The 16,786-nt window shown below is 44.3% G+C and overlaps 1 protein-coding gene across 1 annotated transcript in view; it reads left to right on the forward strand.

Annotated features, from left to right (window-relative positions):
- Window positions 1-16,786, forward strand: part of CADPS2 (calcium dependent secretion activator 2) — a 506,020-nt gene that overhangs the window by 483,566 nt on the left and 5,668 nt on the right. Inside the window, exon 27 of the mRNA XM_068276393.1 lies at window positions 2,105-2,209. Within this exon, the coding sequence (XP_068132494.1) occupies window positions 2,105-2,209 (105 nt within the window). The remainder of the gene's footprint in view (window positions 1-2,104; window positions 2,210-16,786) is intronic.

Raw genomic sequence — 16,786 nt, forward strand, 5'->3', positions numbered from 1 at the left:
TTTCTCACCCTTTTGTGTCTTGGAATTTGTTGCACGTTTTATTCATGTTACTTTTGTCACTGCAATTACCAATTCTGTGTTTTGTTTATTTGTGTATACTATTGTCTGCATTATTATGTACCCCATGTTTGTTTCTTACTTTTCACAGTGACACAGAATACTGTATATTGGTGCTTTATAATTCAATAATAATCTAACATCTTTAACCGTGATGTGAATGTTTTTATACATTTGGATACTGTTCTCTTTTATGGTTTTGACATTTCATTAAAGGTTATGTTTTACAGATATGTTTGCCTACGTAAACCCTGTGATATATGGTCAGTGTTGTTGACTTGCAGATAAAGGGGAGGCTGGTTACTGCTTTATATGCATTGATGGTTATCAATGTGAATTTAGCTCTGCTTTTAAAATACTTTCATGTTACACCGGATTTGTGGAATATAGAAGGTGAGTCATGAAAAAAGGACAAGAAAAGGGAGTAGTTTTTATGATATGTGAATAACCAATGATGTATTCACAAAACAGATTGTTACCCGCAACATACAAATGTATGGTCAATGGTTTGCAAATCTTGGATATCCTAAAAATAGTACTAAGACAGCATGGCAAATGCTGAAACTGAGAAATGTTTTTTTTTTTTTTAAACGCGTATGCTCATTTTGCCAGTAACACAATTTAGTAAAGTTGGGATAAGGGCATGTTGCCTCTTGCTAATATCTTATACTTGTGTATAGACTTATTTTCCATGCAATGTTATGTGAGTTTCGTTTTGGTTAGTTGTTTTTTTTTTGTTTGTTGTTTGTATTTTTTGTTTCTGTAGTGAAGCTGACCTCTAATCTATTTGTATTTGATGACATTTATTTTGCATTGCATTTATACTTGTTTACATTTATTTTACATTTTCTTTGTATAAGAATCCCATAGTCAGATGACTATTGTCACCTGATCAGTCAAGTCAACAACAGATTCCTCTGGCCAATCATGTTTTGCAGAACGTGTCATTAGCCATATTAGGTCATGGTTTCCTCTGAAGTAAGGATGACTTCAGGGCTGTCGGACTGCAGTCCTATAGGTCACTTCCATTATGTCAACGCATACCGTGTTTCCCCAAAAATAAGACATTGTCTTATATTATTTTTTGCTCCAAAAGATGTGCTATGGCTTATTTTCAGAGGATGTCTTGGGGAAACACTTTAGTTTTCCTATACAAAATGTACATACTGCATGCCATGCTGAAACACAAGCAGCATACACAGAGCTTGTGGTTTGCAGATATTGGCTCTCATTTACAAGAAATGTATTCTACTGATCATGTGGGTAAGAGTCTATTTCTTGCAGCCAGATAACTCTGCCAGGCTCCCAAGAGCTATGATAGGATAAGCTATGTGTCCTGGGAAGAGGTGAAGTGCTGCTGATGCTTATCACAACAGATCAGGAGGGATGGCTCCAACAAAAACCCAAATTGCTTGACATATATACAGAACTGTAGAACTCAAATTATACTGCTGCTCTCCTGTATCCAGCCTTTGTATTGAGCATGACTTGCTGGTGTCATGTGGACTGCTGCTAGGGCTTACATTCAGGGGATGTCTTATATTTCAAGCATGCTAGGAATTCCTGCTAGGGCTTATTCTCAGAGAATGTCTTACTTTAGGGGAAACACAGTAAGTTTGAGAAATAGGAGCATTCATTGTTAAAGTCGGAAATGTTTTAAAAGCTATTGTTCAGTGGTCAATTTGTGACTTCAGCTTCAGCCGTATTCTGATGCCAGGGACTCGATATGGATGCAGAAATAGAGTTTCCAAGATTAACTTGCTTTTAATATCCATCACTGACCTGACTAATAGTGGCTGTAAAGTGCAAAACAGTTTTTAATGAATGTTACAGCTTAGAAGCAGAACAGTTAGTGCTAATTCACAGAAAGAACAGTCCGGGTCAGGCTTTTTGATTTCCTGGCAAAACATACAGTTCTCTCATCAGGAAATTATAGCATTATTGACTTGAAGTGCTGGCCTGTCATCATTTTAGAGTGTTTCATTAGCAGTCATAACAGTTTCTGTTAAATGAATACTGCAGAGCCTTTTTCTCTCTTTTTTTATAGCAATGGTATAGCAACTCTGTAAAAGTCATCTGCGTGTGGCTGGCTGACAGATTAGACCTTCAGCTCCATGTATATCAGTTAAAGACCATCATCAAGATTGTTAAGGTGAGCAGTACTTTTATGATATATATGCATGTTAAAAGTATTGAAGATATTACCAGCTATGGGTCTTTCTTTTTTTTTCTTCTTTTTTTTTTTCTTTCCTTGCTTTTCATGCTGCTGAGGTCTACCGTATTTCTTTTATTAAAATTTGGTAGTTTTTTTTTTTTTTTTTTAAGAAGAGAGACAGTTAATGGCATTATGTTGGAAGCAGAATCATCATGCAGACTTTATCAATAAGAAAATGTGTTATCATTATTTTACTTTGCTATACAATCAATTCTGGGTGCGGCAACTGTAGTTATAGTTATGAAATCTATAAATCCTGTATTATGTGCTTGATTGGCGACACATGAATAAGAATGTGTTTTATCCTGCTTTAGTTAGGCTTGATCAGGGCCAAACGGACTTGTATGGATAAGCACATCTAAGTGACAAGCTACAAAGTGACACTGGCTACATTTGCTCCAGTACTTTTGGCCTGAAGCCAAGCTAATGTATTAAATATTTCTTTATTTTTAGTTAATATATTCCTATTTGAAAAGTGCTGTAATACGGCTGTAAAAGTATGCGTGTAAAAAGCAGTATATGTGTAAAAAGCAGACGCACATAAAAGCTAAATAATGCATTTTTTTCTATTATATTAAATTAAATAACTACAGAAAACAAATTTATTTTTTTACTCTCATATGCCATGTATACATTATCTACAGCACTTTGCAGAGAAGATTGAACAATGCAGTCTACTTTAGCTTGACAACTTGTCCATGCAACTAGGTTTTTTTCTTCAACTGAGACTTCATTATTCCTTTTCCATTAACTGATGAATCTCCTCTTTCTAGCTTTTACCTTACCAAATACCCCTACCTGACACATAAACTTGTTCCTACTTACCACCCCCCACTACCACTATCACCTCCTCAATAAGTTTCCCTTCCTCACACCTAATCCTAACCTCTCCCACAATATAATCCCCTTATTGAAAATTAACCATAACCCCCCACTCAAAGGTGACTCTTTAGTGGGTCACGGTTTTCCTATCCGTCAGTAAGACTGTACTTCACCTGGCTGTCTTACCTCAGCAGCACTGCCTGCTCTCACAAGCAGGCTCTTTCCATATAGGACTGACTACTAATTTCCCATATTTATGTGATGGCTGCCTAATTTCTGTATTGGTGTAGAATCCAGGTGATGAACTCACCAGAAGATGAGACGGGTGTGACTACCATTGGAGGCGCATAACTTCATCAGTCAGAGATGAAGCAAGGAGCAGGAGGAGGTGTGACTTAGCATCCAAACCAAGCAAACAGTCAGACTCAACAGGTCTCAGCACAGTTTCATAAGTCAAATCAGCCTGTGCTGCTGACATGGCAAGGTTGTATAGTATAATGGTTTTGCCAACTTTTTGTTGTCATGCAGTCTTCAACAGGTTTGCGTTTTCCCCATCTCTCACCTTACTCTAGCCTCCCCCTAAACAATAACCCTTTTCCTGGTGCACAACTATAACCTCCTAATCTTGCCCAATTAAACTAACTTCCCCACCCTAGCATCTAACCATTGTTTGTAAGTGCCCAAACCAAACCAGCAGCTTTTATTTTCTCTGTCTTGATTTTATGCCTGACAGTTAAACTTAAAGAGTAACTGTTAGGCATGAAAAACAAAATCAATTCTCTATTTCTATCTGTAGATCATATAAAAGGAATGCTAAAAAGGCAATGCATAACTTTAAAATCAATCTTAGTTTTTTATTGCAGAGATTAATCCTCATGTCCCCAGCTCCTTAGTACGCAGCCAGTAATCAGCCGCAAAAGAGAAGTTGCAGTGCAGGCTGGGGCGGGGGAAGTTTCTGCACAGACGCAGCTAGTTCAGCCTGATTGGCTGCAGCCTGTGTCACTCTCACTCCTTTTCCTCTCATTGGCTGCCTCCCATGACTCCCCGTGTCTGCCCCCTCCCCACACTCCAGCCCGACAGGCATCTCCGCTGATTCATGTGGGCAGTGGCTTCCACCACCGCATCGCATCCATGGGGACCCCCATCCCTGCTACCATTTCCTTAGGGATTCCCTGCATTTACACTAAACCCTTGCTATTGGTGTGGGGAGGAGGGGGGAGTAAGGGAGGAAATGACCTCACCATTAGCTTCAGCTGGAGGGAGTAAAGATGCCCCCGCCAGCGAACAGAATTCTCTCCATTTACCTTTTTTTATTTTATAAAGTTTACTGAAATCAACACTTGGACCATGCAATACACATGTTATGTAAGTAGAGCTAGTATTTATCTACTTATAGATGCCATTTTTTTATCTGGCATAGTATGGCTGACAGCTCCTCTTTAAATAATTATGCACAAAAACCTATATCTATCTATCCTTAGATCATTAGATAGCAGGGATAAAGGCATAAAACAGTTACAAAACACCAGCCAAGAAGGCTTTTATTGCTAAAAGCAAATGTTTATTTTGCCAACAAAGACAAACTAGTCCATACAAGATTGAAAGGACACAATGGTCAAACTTAAATGCACTCCATTAATGTACCAGACCAGTGGGATATTTTGACAGTCACTATTTTGTAACCTCTTTCATCAGTCTTTGAAATGAAGCAACTCCACTTTTTCACAAGTGATGACCTGCTATGGGCCAAATGGCCCTCTCTACCATTCACTCTGCCTCACTTGTAGTCACCTACCACTAGAGATGAGCGTAATGACCTAATTACGATTTCGCGAAATTTCGCGTAATTAGTGTAATTACGATTATGGCCGTAAGTACATAATCGTAATGAAGAAGGATTTCGCGAAATTTCGCGTAAGCGTAATTTTCGCGTAATTTTCGCATTACAATGGTTATTTGTTCATGCCGTAATTTCGCATTAAACGCTACCGTAATTTCGCGTTAAACCGTAACGCTCCGTATAATATAAAAAAGCCGCCGACTTTAAGGGTTAATAGCAAAGCCCCCTTAAATGCTAAGAGCCTCAAATTTGGAGAATATATTAAGGAGATCAGGAGGAATAAGAGGAAAAAAATTTTTTTCAAAAAGACCTTATAGTTTTTGAGAAAATCGATGTTAAAGTTTCAAAGTAAAAATGTATACATTTAAAAACCCGCCGACTTTAACGGTTAATAGCAAAGCCTGCTTAAAGTTTAGGAACACCAAATTCCTAGGGTATATTAAGGGGATCAGTGGGAATAAGAGGAAAAAAATTTTTTTCAAAAAGACCTTATAGTTTTTGAGAAAATCGATTTTAAAGTTTCAAGAACAAAAATGTCTTTTAAATGCGGAAAATGTCAGTTTTTTTTGCACAGGTAACAATAGTGTATTATTTTCATAGATTCCCCCAAGTGGGAAGAGTTTTACTTACTTCGTTCTGAGTGTGGGAAATATAAAAAAAAACGACGTGGGGTCCCCCCTCCCAGACCTCTTTAACCCCTTGTCCCCCATGCAGGCTGGGATAGCCAGAATGCGGAGCACCGGCCGCGTGGGGCTCCGCACCCTGACTATACCAGCCCGCATGGTCCATGGATTGGGGGGTCTCGGAAGGGGAGGGGCAGCCAAGCTTTCCCCTCCCCCTCCGAGCCCTTGTCCAATCCAAGGACAAGGGGCTCTTCTCCACCTCCGATGGGCGGTGGAGGTGGAGGCCGTGATTTCCTGGGTGGGGGGTTCATGGTGGAATCTGGGAGTCCCCTTTAAAAAGGGGTCCCCCAGATGCCCACCCCCCCTCCCAGGAGAAATGAGTATAGAGGTACTTGTACCCCTTACCCATTTCCTTTAAGAGTTAAAAGTAAATAAACACACAAACACATAGAAAAAGTATTTTAATTGAACAAAAAACATAACCACGAAAAAAGTCCTTTAATATTCTTAATTAACCATTAATACTTACCTGTCCCTTTAAATAAATGATCCCACGCAATATCCTCAGAAATGTTCTATCAGTTACAATGTAACAAAGTTATTACAATGTAACAACTTTGTTACATTGTAACTACGCCGCACCCGACGCCACTCGCCGCTCAGCCGCCGCATACGCGTCCGTGCAGGACGCTAAGTCCCCGCAGCTCCCGCTGTCCACCCCGCCCACATCTGTCACCCACATGTCACCCACATGTGGGTGACATGTGGGTGACATGTGGGAGAGGCGGGGAGGGCAGCGGAGCCGGCGGGGACTTAGCGTCCTGCACGGACCCGACAGAGCTCTGAGCTATATAGCTCAGAGCTCTCTAAAGCATCTTTGTATTTGGGCTCCAAGGAGCCCCATTGGTCCTTAGCAGACCAATGGGGTTCCTTCAAATCAGAAGGAACCCCATTGGTCTGCTAAGGACCAATGGGGCTCCTTGGAGCCCAAATACAAAGATGCTTTCGAGAGCTCTGAGCTATAGCTCAGAGCTCTGTCGGGTCCTGCAGCACAGACGCGGTGGCGGCGGCGGCGGTGAGTGACGTCGGGTGCGGCGTAGTTACAATGTAACAAAGTTGTTACATTGTAATAACTTTGTTACATTGTAACTGATAGAACATTTCCGAGGATATTGCGTGGGATCATTTATTTAAAGGGACAGGTAAGTATTAATGGTTAATTAAGAATATTAAAGGACTTTTTTCGTGGTTATGTTTTTTGTTCAATTAAAATACTTTTTCTATGTGTTTGTGTGTTTATTTACTTTTAACTCTTAAAGGAAATGGGTAAGGGGTACAAGTACCTCTATACTAATTTCTCCTGGGAGGAGGGGTGGGCATCTGGGGGACCCCTTTTTAAAGGGGACTCCCAGATTCCACCATGAACCCCCCACCCAGGAAATCGCGGCCTCCACCTCCACCGCCCATCGGAGGTGGAGAAGAGCCCCTTGTCCTTGGATTGGACAAGGGCTCGGAGGGGGAGGGGAAAGCTTGGCTGCCCCTCCCCTTCCGAGACCCCCCAATCCATGGACCATGCGGGCTGGTATAGTCAGGGTGCGGAGCCCCACGCGGCCGGTGCTCCGCATTCTGGCTATCCCAGCCTGCATGGGGGACAAGGGGTTAAAGAGGTCTGGGAGGGGGGACCCCACGTTGTTTTTTTTTTATATTTCCCACACTCAGAACGAAGTAAGTAAAACTCTTCCCACTTGGGGGAATCTATGAAAATAATACACTATTGTTACCTGTGCAAAAAAAACTGACATTTTCCGCATTTAAAAGACATTTTTGTCCTTGAAACTTAAAAATCGATTTTCTCAAAAACTATAAGGTCTTTTTGAAAAAAAAAATTTTCTTCTTATTCCCACTGATCCCCTTAATATACCCTAGGAATTTGGTGTTCCTAAACTTTAAGCAGGCTTTGCTATTAACCGTTAAAGTCGGCGGGTTTTTAAATGTATACATTTTTACTTTGAAACTTTAACATCGATTTTCTCAAAAACTATAAGGTCTTTTTGAAAAAAAAAATTTTCCTCTTATTCCTCCTGATCTCCTTAATATATTCTCCAAATTTGAGGCTCTTAGCATTTAAGGGGGCTTTGCTATTAACCCTTAAAGTCGGCGGCTTTTTTATATTATACGGAGCGTTACGGTTTAACGCGAAATTACGGTAGCGTTTAATGCGAAATTACGGCATGAACGAAACGCGAAATTTCGCGTTGAAAATTACGCTTACGGTATTTTCAATTACGATTTTAATGGCAATTTCGCTACGCTAATTTTGCATCGTAATCGCAAATTTCGCATGCATAATTATAGTAATGCGAAATTACGAAAATTTCAGCTCAACTCTACCTACCACAAACCTTATGCTGGGAATACACTGCTAGATTCTGAGCCATTTAGATGGTTCGATAGATAATTTCCGACATGTCTGATCTCTCCCCCCCCCCCCCCCCCCCCCCCATCGTTTCTGCGCTCTATTCTGCATGGAGGACAATTGGAAAAGATTAGAAAAACGAGCAGAAGAGAATCACCTGCAGAATCGAGCGTGGAAAATAATTGGGCGCGGAATCGAGCTGCAAAATCGAGCCGTGTATGCCCAGCATAATGGCACTCTCTGCCATCCACTCTGGCTCACTAGTAACTACCTGCCAGAAGCCTCATGGCACTCTGCCATTTACTTTGACTGACTTGTAGCCACCTGCCACAAACCTAATGGCACTCTGCAATTAACTAATCCAGGTTACTCCTGGAGTTCTGTATCCATAGTCCTTGAGTTTAAACTCACCCCAGGCATTCGACATCATTTTTTCTCAAAGTCCTCGGCCTTCTGGGGCATTACTCGTTCTGGTCTCATCCAGTTGAGCTGGCAGCTGTTCCCAAAACCTGGCCTGGGTATCAAGAAATGGAGTGCAAAGCCCACCATTTATCTAGTACACACTTGGATTGCAAAGCCCAAACATTTGTCCAGTAACTACTGTAGAAATGGATTGCAAAGCCCACACATTTGCCCAGCTCTACTGTAACACCCTAATCTGTGGTCTACCCAAAAGCATACTGGCACCTCTCCAGTCACTACTAAACTTTCCTACCAGTCTCCTCCACCCTCTGTTCCTTATCCTCTGAGGCAGCCCCTCTGTGCCATTCTCTCCATTGGTTACCAGTTACCCAAAGGGTCCAGTGTGGTTTATTGCAGGATTTGTATCAGCAGTAACAAAGACATGTTTTTCTTTAAAGGATATTGTACTGGTGTGTATCTCTTACAGCAGAGAGGGAGTTCTGAGTTCAGGTCTGCTTTAAACTCAGACTAAATCTTTCTAGAATCTGTCCACTTAAAAAATGATCACAAAAGGCCAAATACTGTAATCCCAACATGGAGGCAGAGATGAGCAAGCTAATCTATTTAATAAGGACCTGTGAGTTATTCAGTGTTTTTCTTGCCCCACCTTTCTTCCATGTGAAGCTATCACCATGTCATTACCAATGTGTGGCAATCAAATAACTTAAAGATATATGAGCACTTATGTCATGTACAAGCCAGGGGTTCATTTTTGCCAGAAGAAACTGTACTGTTTTTTCCCCTTGAATCTCATTCCAAGGCTACATGATTTTATGTTACTGTGAAAGCACTATTTTCCACACTGTGCTCTCTGTGGAAACTTTCCTGATAGCACAGAGCCCAAAGATGCAAGCATAGCTCTCTGTTAAGATTTGTAAACCTACAGTGATCATAATGACACCAGTCCTTTACTGTATTATGTTCTTCAGAGTATTAGATACAGCTTAAAGGAAAACACGGAGCAGCATTTATACTTTATAGTTACCTGTTCAGATATTGAAAAATATTACTCTGAAAAAAAAGTATTTGATGATTTTTTGAAAACAGATTTTTCAGTGGATGTTAGCTGTTGAAAAGTTAATCCTCTAAAGCATTTTTATGTGCTTCAGGAATATAGCACTTAGATTTGTTTGCAGCTTCCGTTGCATTTACAAGGAAGTCTCACCATCTTTGCTGGATTTGTGAGTTTATTTTATATTATGGAGAATACATACATATAAGTAGTGGCAATAACTGGGAACAGGCTGAGTGTGGCTAAGTCCACTTGCTTGAGTGGCCACATAACATTGCTTCAGGGCTGCACTCCATCGGTGACCAGGATCATTAGGGAGCCTTGCCTAAAAACTCCTTACTGTTTAAGATACTGACTTTAGCAGGGATTCAAACCCTGGTAGAAGGCCCAAATCCTACATCAAAGGCAACAGCCTTAACCAGTATCCTACCCAGCTCACCCTATCACTTTCCCAAAAAATTGTGAATGTGAATTGTGCGTTTTGGAAATGTAGTAGTCAAACCAAAGGAAGGTAGACATGACTGAATGGGCCCATAGGAGAGCACATGTTCATTCTGCATCTTTCGTGTCTGTAACTTGGCTGCTTATTCTTTAACTCGCACTCAGGAGAAAATTTTAACACAGAGTTTGCACTTAGATTGACCCTGAAGTAAACTGAGCATATGATAGAAAATTGTTGGTGTTCAAATTCAGTTGCCTGCATTGGGAAACCCAAATTATGCTTTACACCACACTTCAGCAGCAGAGCTGGTAGAGCGGGTCATGGGTTGCTGTCAACATCATGCATCACATGACTCTGTCTGAAAGGAGGAAGCATTAAAGCCTCATGCAGCACTGCGTAAACTGCGAGTGACCTCTCCATGACCCTCTCCACTAGCTTTGGTGCTGAAGCATAATTCAGGTCTCCGAATGCAGAAACCAAATCAGAATAGTTTATTTCGCCAAGCATGACTGGGTCATGCCCGGAATTATTTTTGGCACAATACATATAGCTCAGGGAGAGACATAGATGGAAAGAAACATAAATAGATAGCAGCGACAGCAAAGGCATCAAGTTCACATTACATTACATTACATTAAAACATTCCAATATATGCATCACAGTCCCCAGTGTGACCTGAGGTGCCTGGCAGTTAGTCTTTTGGGCTGGTTGGTTTGGTCAACTGATCAGCCGTAGCGCAGCTGGCCCCGCAGTCCGTCGGGGCTTGAATTGACGGTAGTATTTGGAGAGAATTTAGGAGGTTGACTGCTGAGGGGAAGAAAGAATTCCTATGTCTTGCGGTTTTTGTGGAGATGGCCTGTAGCCTCCGGCCCAGTGGCAGCAGGCTGAGGTAGCGGTGGCCTGGGTGTGAGGGATCATTAGCAATCCTCAGCGCCCTGGATTTCAGCCTTTTGTTGTGTAGTAGGGCAAGTGAAGGGAGGGGGCACCCAATGATCCTCTCCACTGACCTGATGACCCTCGGCAGTATGTCCTTGTCGTTGGTAGTGGCGCCCAAGGTCCGCACTATCTAATCTTCAAGTTTCTTTATTTATAGCTCATAGTACATTGTACTATGAGCTATAAATAAAGAAACTTGAAGATTAGATGGTGCGGACCTTTGGTGATTGCTGAAGTTTCCCTGTGACACCAGGGATGGTCCCTGCACATCAAGTCCGTTGGTGCAACAACATTGGTTAATCGTTGGTAGTGGCGCCGGCATACCAGACCAAGATGAAAGAGCAGAGGATTGACTCGATGGTGGCAGAGTAGAAGTTGGTTAGAATTACTTGAGTCATGCTGAACTTTCTCAGCTGACAGAGGAAGTAAAGTCTCTGCTGGGCTTTCCTTTGGGTGGCAGTGATGTTAGGCTTCCAGCTTAGGTCACTGGAGATGGTAGTACCCAGGAGCTGGGCATAGGGCACCCTGGCTACCTCAGTGTCGTCAATATAAATTGGAGGTGGGGTGTGGGCAGACTTCCTGAAGTCAATTATTAGTTCGACTGTTTTTGCAGTGTTAAGCAACAGCCTGTTCTCCTTTCTGCAGTTGAAGATTCTTTCCACCTGCTGACGGTACTCCTGGACATTATCCTTGGTGACAAGGCCAATGATGGTGGTGTCGTCAGCGAACTTGATGACCTTGACAGAGTCTGCCTCAGATCTGCAACTGTTCGTGTAGAGGGAGAACAGCAGTGGTGACAGGACGCAGCCTTGAGGAGCACCTGTGTTCGTGGTTGCAGCTTGGGAGTGGATATCGCCCAGTCTGACGACTTGGGACCTGTTGGTGAGAAAGTCCGTGATCCTGAGTTGTAGGCTTGGGTGGACTTCAAGTGCAGCCAGGTCCCATTGGAGAATGCGTGGGCAGATGGTATTAAAAGCCGAGCTGAAGTTCAAGAGTAGTATCCTAGCGTACGTGTCTGGCCTGTCAAGGTGGTCGTTGATGAGTTCCAGACAGATATTGCTTGCATCATCGGTGGATCTGTTCGCCCTGTAGGCAAATTGGTAGGGGTCTAGGTGGGGCGAAGTGGAGAACTTAAGGGTGGGCTAGGACCACCCGCTCCATGGTTTTCATGACGACGGACGTCAGGGCCACCGGCCTAAAGTTAAGTTAAGTTCAGAGACCCCGGGTTTCTTGGGGACAGGTATGATGGGGGACCTTGCCTACCTCTAGGGACTTGGTGAATATGGCAGAGAGGATGGAAGCAAGTTGCCGACAGCAGGTTTTTAGGCAGGCTGGAGATACTCCATCAGGGCTGGAGGCTTTCCTGGCATTTAGTGTTGATAAGAGGTGCATGACCTCAGCCTCACTCACCACCGAGGGAGAGGGCAGGCTCCGGATGTTGTTTGCAGGGCTTTGAGGAGGGGAAGCCGGTGCCAGGTTTCCCTCCGGTGTTACCTGGTCAAGGGTACTCCAGCCCCTGGTGGGGCAGGCTACATGCTGATGATATCGTGGCATCTCCTGGCGCAGGTTGGCCTTGTTAAAGTCACCCGCTACGATGAACAGTGAGTCCGGAAGGGACATCTCCCACTGCGAGATGGTCTCACTTAGGACCAGTAGTGCAGATTTGACGTCGGCATCGGGGGGATGTATACTCCAGCAAGGACGTAAAAGGAAAACTCCTGTGGTATGGCGGCCTACAGTTGATTAGTAGTTCTAAGTCCGGAGAACACTTCCTATCGAGTATCATGGAGATAGGGCACCATGAAGAGCTGATGTAAAAGCAGATGCCACCCCCTCTTTTTTTCCCTGAGAGGACAGGGTCCATGTCTGCTCGGATGATGCTGAAGTCTTGGAGAAGGAGGGTGTTCTCGGGGATGTCCTCATGTAGCCATGTTTCCGTGAAGCAGAGGGCCGGAGTGTTACTGCTGAGGTCTCTCCTGGCGCAGAGGAGGCGCAGCTCATCCATTTTGTTAGGGAGGGATTGGACATTTGCCAGGAGGACTGAGGGGGATGGCTGAACATAGGCCTTTCTTCCATAGCCTCACCCGGGCTCCAGCACGGCATCCTCTTCACCGCTGACTACACCGGAGTCTCAGGGCTGGATCCAGGACTTTCTGAATGTGGTCCCAGACTAGAATAGTCAGAAGCCTGGCTTCAAGGGGTGGGGGGCCACGTGGTTCCCACCCTAGAAGCTGTTCCCTGGTATAGGTGGTGCATGCGGCGGCGGGCGGCATGGGCAGGCTATGGCTGCCGGTGCGAGGGATGGTAGGGGGCCAACGAACACACAATACTAGTAAAGTATAAGTATATAATCAGAGGTTATATTCAGTAAAAACTACTTTTCCAAATTGGCGGTGACAGAGGAAAGAGGAAACACAGCATGGAGGGGTGACAACTGAAAGGGGTGATGAGCATCAACGACAGCAGAAAGGGGTGACAAGTAGCCGAAATTACATTAATAAGTGGTAACCAGAAAACAACACAGCAGGGGGTCACAGGCAGCAGTTACATTCCCTGGGGGTATCTGCATGTAGGAGACTCAGGAGACTGGGGCAGATGCACAAGATAGACAGGCTTCCTACTATCCCTCCTTCCTGGGTCCGGGCTCAGCCGCTGCCTTTTGCATGCAAGTGTAACGAGGCGCTGGGTCTAATAGACATGCTTTGACATGGGGTCAGGAGGCAGGGACTAATAGATGTACAGTGATGACCATCGCTTGCAGCTGGGGCCCGTGTGGCACTGCCACTGTTCCAGCCCCTGACTCATCTCGGGCTCAATACAGCTGTCACCCCAGTAATGCCCTGATGGCGCCACTGAACGCAGACAACATACATGTATGCAATTGTGCTCAAAGGTACTCTTTCCAATTTTTTATGCGGACATCAAGCCCATGGTTGGCATCTTAAAGAGAAGGTTCAGGGAGGGAGAAAAAAAAATAAAAATCCATATCCACTTACCTGGGGCTTCCTCCAGCCCGTGGAAGGCCGGAGGTGCCCTCGCCGCCGTGCCGGAGGCTCCCGGTCCTCTCCGATGGCCGACTTGGCCATGCCCGGCTGCCAGGTCGGGCTCTTCTGCGCTCCAATCTGCGCCTCACGGGGGCGCGCTGACGTCATCGGACGTCCTCCGGGCTGTACTGCACAGGCGCAGTAGTTTTGAGCCTGCGCAATACAGCCTGGAGGACGTCCGAAGACGTCAGCGCGGCCGCGTGGAACGCAGAAGAGCCCGTCGTTGGAGCGCAGAAGAGCCCGACCTGGCAGCCGGCCTGGCCAGGTCGGGTCGGCCACCGGAGACCACCGGGAGCCTGTGGAGTGGTGGCGAGGGCACCTCCTGCCTTCCACGGGCTGGAGGAAGCCCCAGGTAAGTGGATATGTTTTTTTTATTTTTTTTTCCTCCCTCCCTCCCTGAACCTTCCCTTTAACTATTACCAGTAGGCATCACTATGGAGTTCAGCTGAAAAGGCATGAAGAGAGTAGATTTAATTTGATTGGAGGTTATTCTTCTGCCTGGCACTCCCTTTTTGGGAGTGGCTAAAGGGTACTATTCTACCCATATACTCATGCAGGGGGAGCAGATATAGTATACTAAAATGTGCTTCCAGGTTTCAACACAAGTCCCCTCCAGAGCCTTACCTCCACTAGGCTTTTCACTTTTAACCACTTGAGGACCTAGCCTTTACCCCCCCTTAAGGACCAGCGCTGTATTTTCAGATCTGTGCTGGGTGGGCTCTACAGCCCCCAGCACAGATCAGCTGGCATGCAGAGCGATCAGATCGCTCCCCTTTTTTCCCCCCTAGGGGGATGATGTGCGGGTGGGGGTCTGATTGCTTCTGCATGCTGTGGGTGGCAGGGGGGGCACCTCAAAGCCCCCCTCCGCGGCGACATTCTCCCCCTCCCTCTTCTCCCTCCCTGCCCGAGAGATCGGAGGCTGCACAGGAACGGATCTGTCCTGTACAGCCTCTAATAGGCTCCCCGCTGTCATGTGACAGCGATCCCCGGCCGCTGATTGGCCGGGGATCGCTGATCTACTACAACGCTGCTACTGTAGCAGCGTTGTAAAAATGTAAACAAAGCGGATTATTTCCGCTTGTGTTTACATTTAGCCTGCGAGCCGCGATCGGCAGGCCGGAGGCTATTCACGGAGCCCCCCGCCGTGAATTGACAGGAAGCAGCCACTCGCGTGAGCGGCTGCTTCCTGATTAATTAGCCTGCGACGCAGTACTGCGTCGCTGGTCCTGTAGCTGCCACTTTGCCGACGCGCGTTATGAGTGCGCGGTCGACAAGTGGTTAAATGTTAAACCTGAAAGCTATAGTATACATTTTTGTTTCTTAAAAGTAAAAAATGGCACCCCCAAAGACTTTTTTTAAATATATATCTTCTCCCCCGGTGCAGGATGGTGTTCCCCAGGGAATTAAGGGCCTGCCATCATATGGCTCCACTTCCTAAGTTGCACTACCCCACATGGTGCAATAGATTGAGGAGTGCTTTAGAAAGGGGATTGTTAAATCCTCAACCTCATTGTAAAGAACGCTTGTAAATTGAATAATATGGGGAGCCCTAGATTTCTACACCTCCCTAGTTAATAATGAGTAGCTAATGAGTTTTATTTTGACACCCTACCAATTAAAAGGAAAGCGTTCATTGAACTCAAGAAAGATGTGCATTTTAATCTTACGGAAGCTTTTATTTTGGAAATGTTATTAGCTGCTAAGCAGTGTGTTGCATTTAGATGGCTCTCTCCGCTTTGTCCTGCCTTACATGACTTATAATAAATTAGAACAACCCCTATATGCTAGTAGACTATCAAGTTCTCCCATATTTAGGACAGATGGTTTACCAATTCCCACCTATATTTTAATTTTGTTTAATGTAACCCAACTTGCATAATGTGTTCTTGGTAGGTAGTTTTTGTGTTATCCAGCTCCTGTTATCATGGTTGTTAGTATATTTTGTACTCTTTTAGCATAATTAAGCTTCTTTAGTTATGTGTTAGTTCTGAAAACCTGTTTACAGTATTGTCTATTGGATTGTATTGTAATGTGCCTTTGGATTTTTCAATAAACACCTTTGGTGTTAATTGTAAAATTTTCAATGGAAATAAGCATACAAATATTTTATCAGAAGTAAAAGTACCTCTTTTTTATTCCTTACATTCATCTGACTTTTATATTTTCCCTCTGTATCCTTTTTTTCTGTGTCAAAACCTCCTTTTTTTGTTCTGTATACTTTTTATGTTATTTTCTGTATACAGAAGAAAAATGATACACAGCAGAAAAAGAAGGCTATAGATGAAAACAGTAGCAGATGCCTTCACAAGATAGGAGTATGCAGAAAATGTCAGGGAAAATGTTTTAAACCACAACCCCACACACTGGAAATGTATCTGCATTGCAGCTTCGCCTGCTATTGAGTAAAGGAAAACTGCTCCACTGCAGATGGCTGTGATTCACTTTAGTTAACTTTTGTACAGGCTGCTTCATGCTTTGTAAATGTGTGGTCCTGTGTTTGGCATCGCCACCTCTACATTGCTTTGAGGGCCCTTTCACACCTGGGTGGTACAGTGTGGTAGTTCATACTCCCCACATTGCGGTACGCTGCACCAGAAGTGCCCTAACATACATAACGGACATACCTATGTTACTGTGTCAGACCGGAAGGCATGTAAGTCTATGGCTTCCACGCACTTCCGTTTTTCCTAAACAGGAAGTGACCGCAAGCAAGCGTCACTTCCTGTTTGGATCCTGGACAGAAGGGGATTACCGCATACCAACGCAGTAATCCCCGAAGGCCTGTTTTATGGCAGCCGCACCACACTGCTGCCACCAATACTCAGTCTGAAGCTGACCTGAAAATTTACCCTACCCGTGGACCTACATCTCCCACTTTACTGGGGTATGGCATACGGCACATAGAACTGATAACACC

Source organism: Hyperolius riggenbachi, chromosome 3, assembly GCF_040937935.1.
Source record: "Hyperolius riggenbachi isolate aHypRig1 chromosome 3, aHypRig1.pri, whole genome shotgun sequence".
NCBI classification, from domain to species: Eukaryota; Metazoa; Chordata; class Amphibia; order Anura; family Hyperoliidae; genus Hyperolius; species Hyperolius riggenbachi.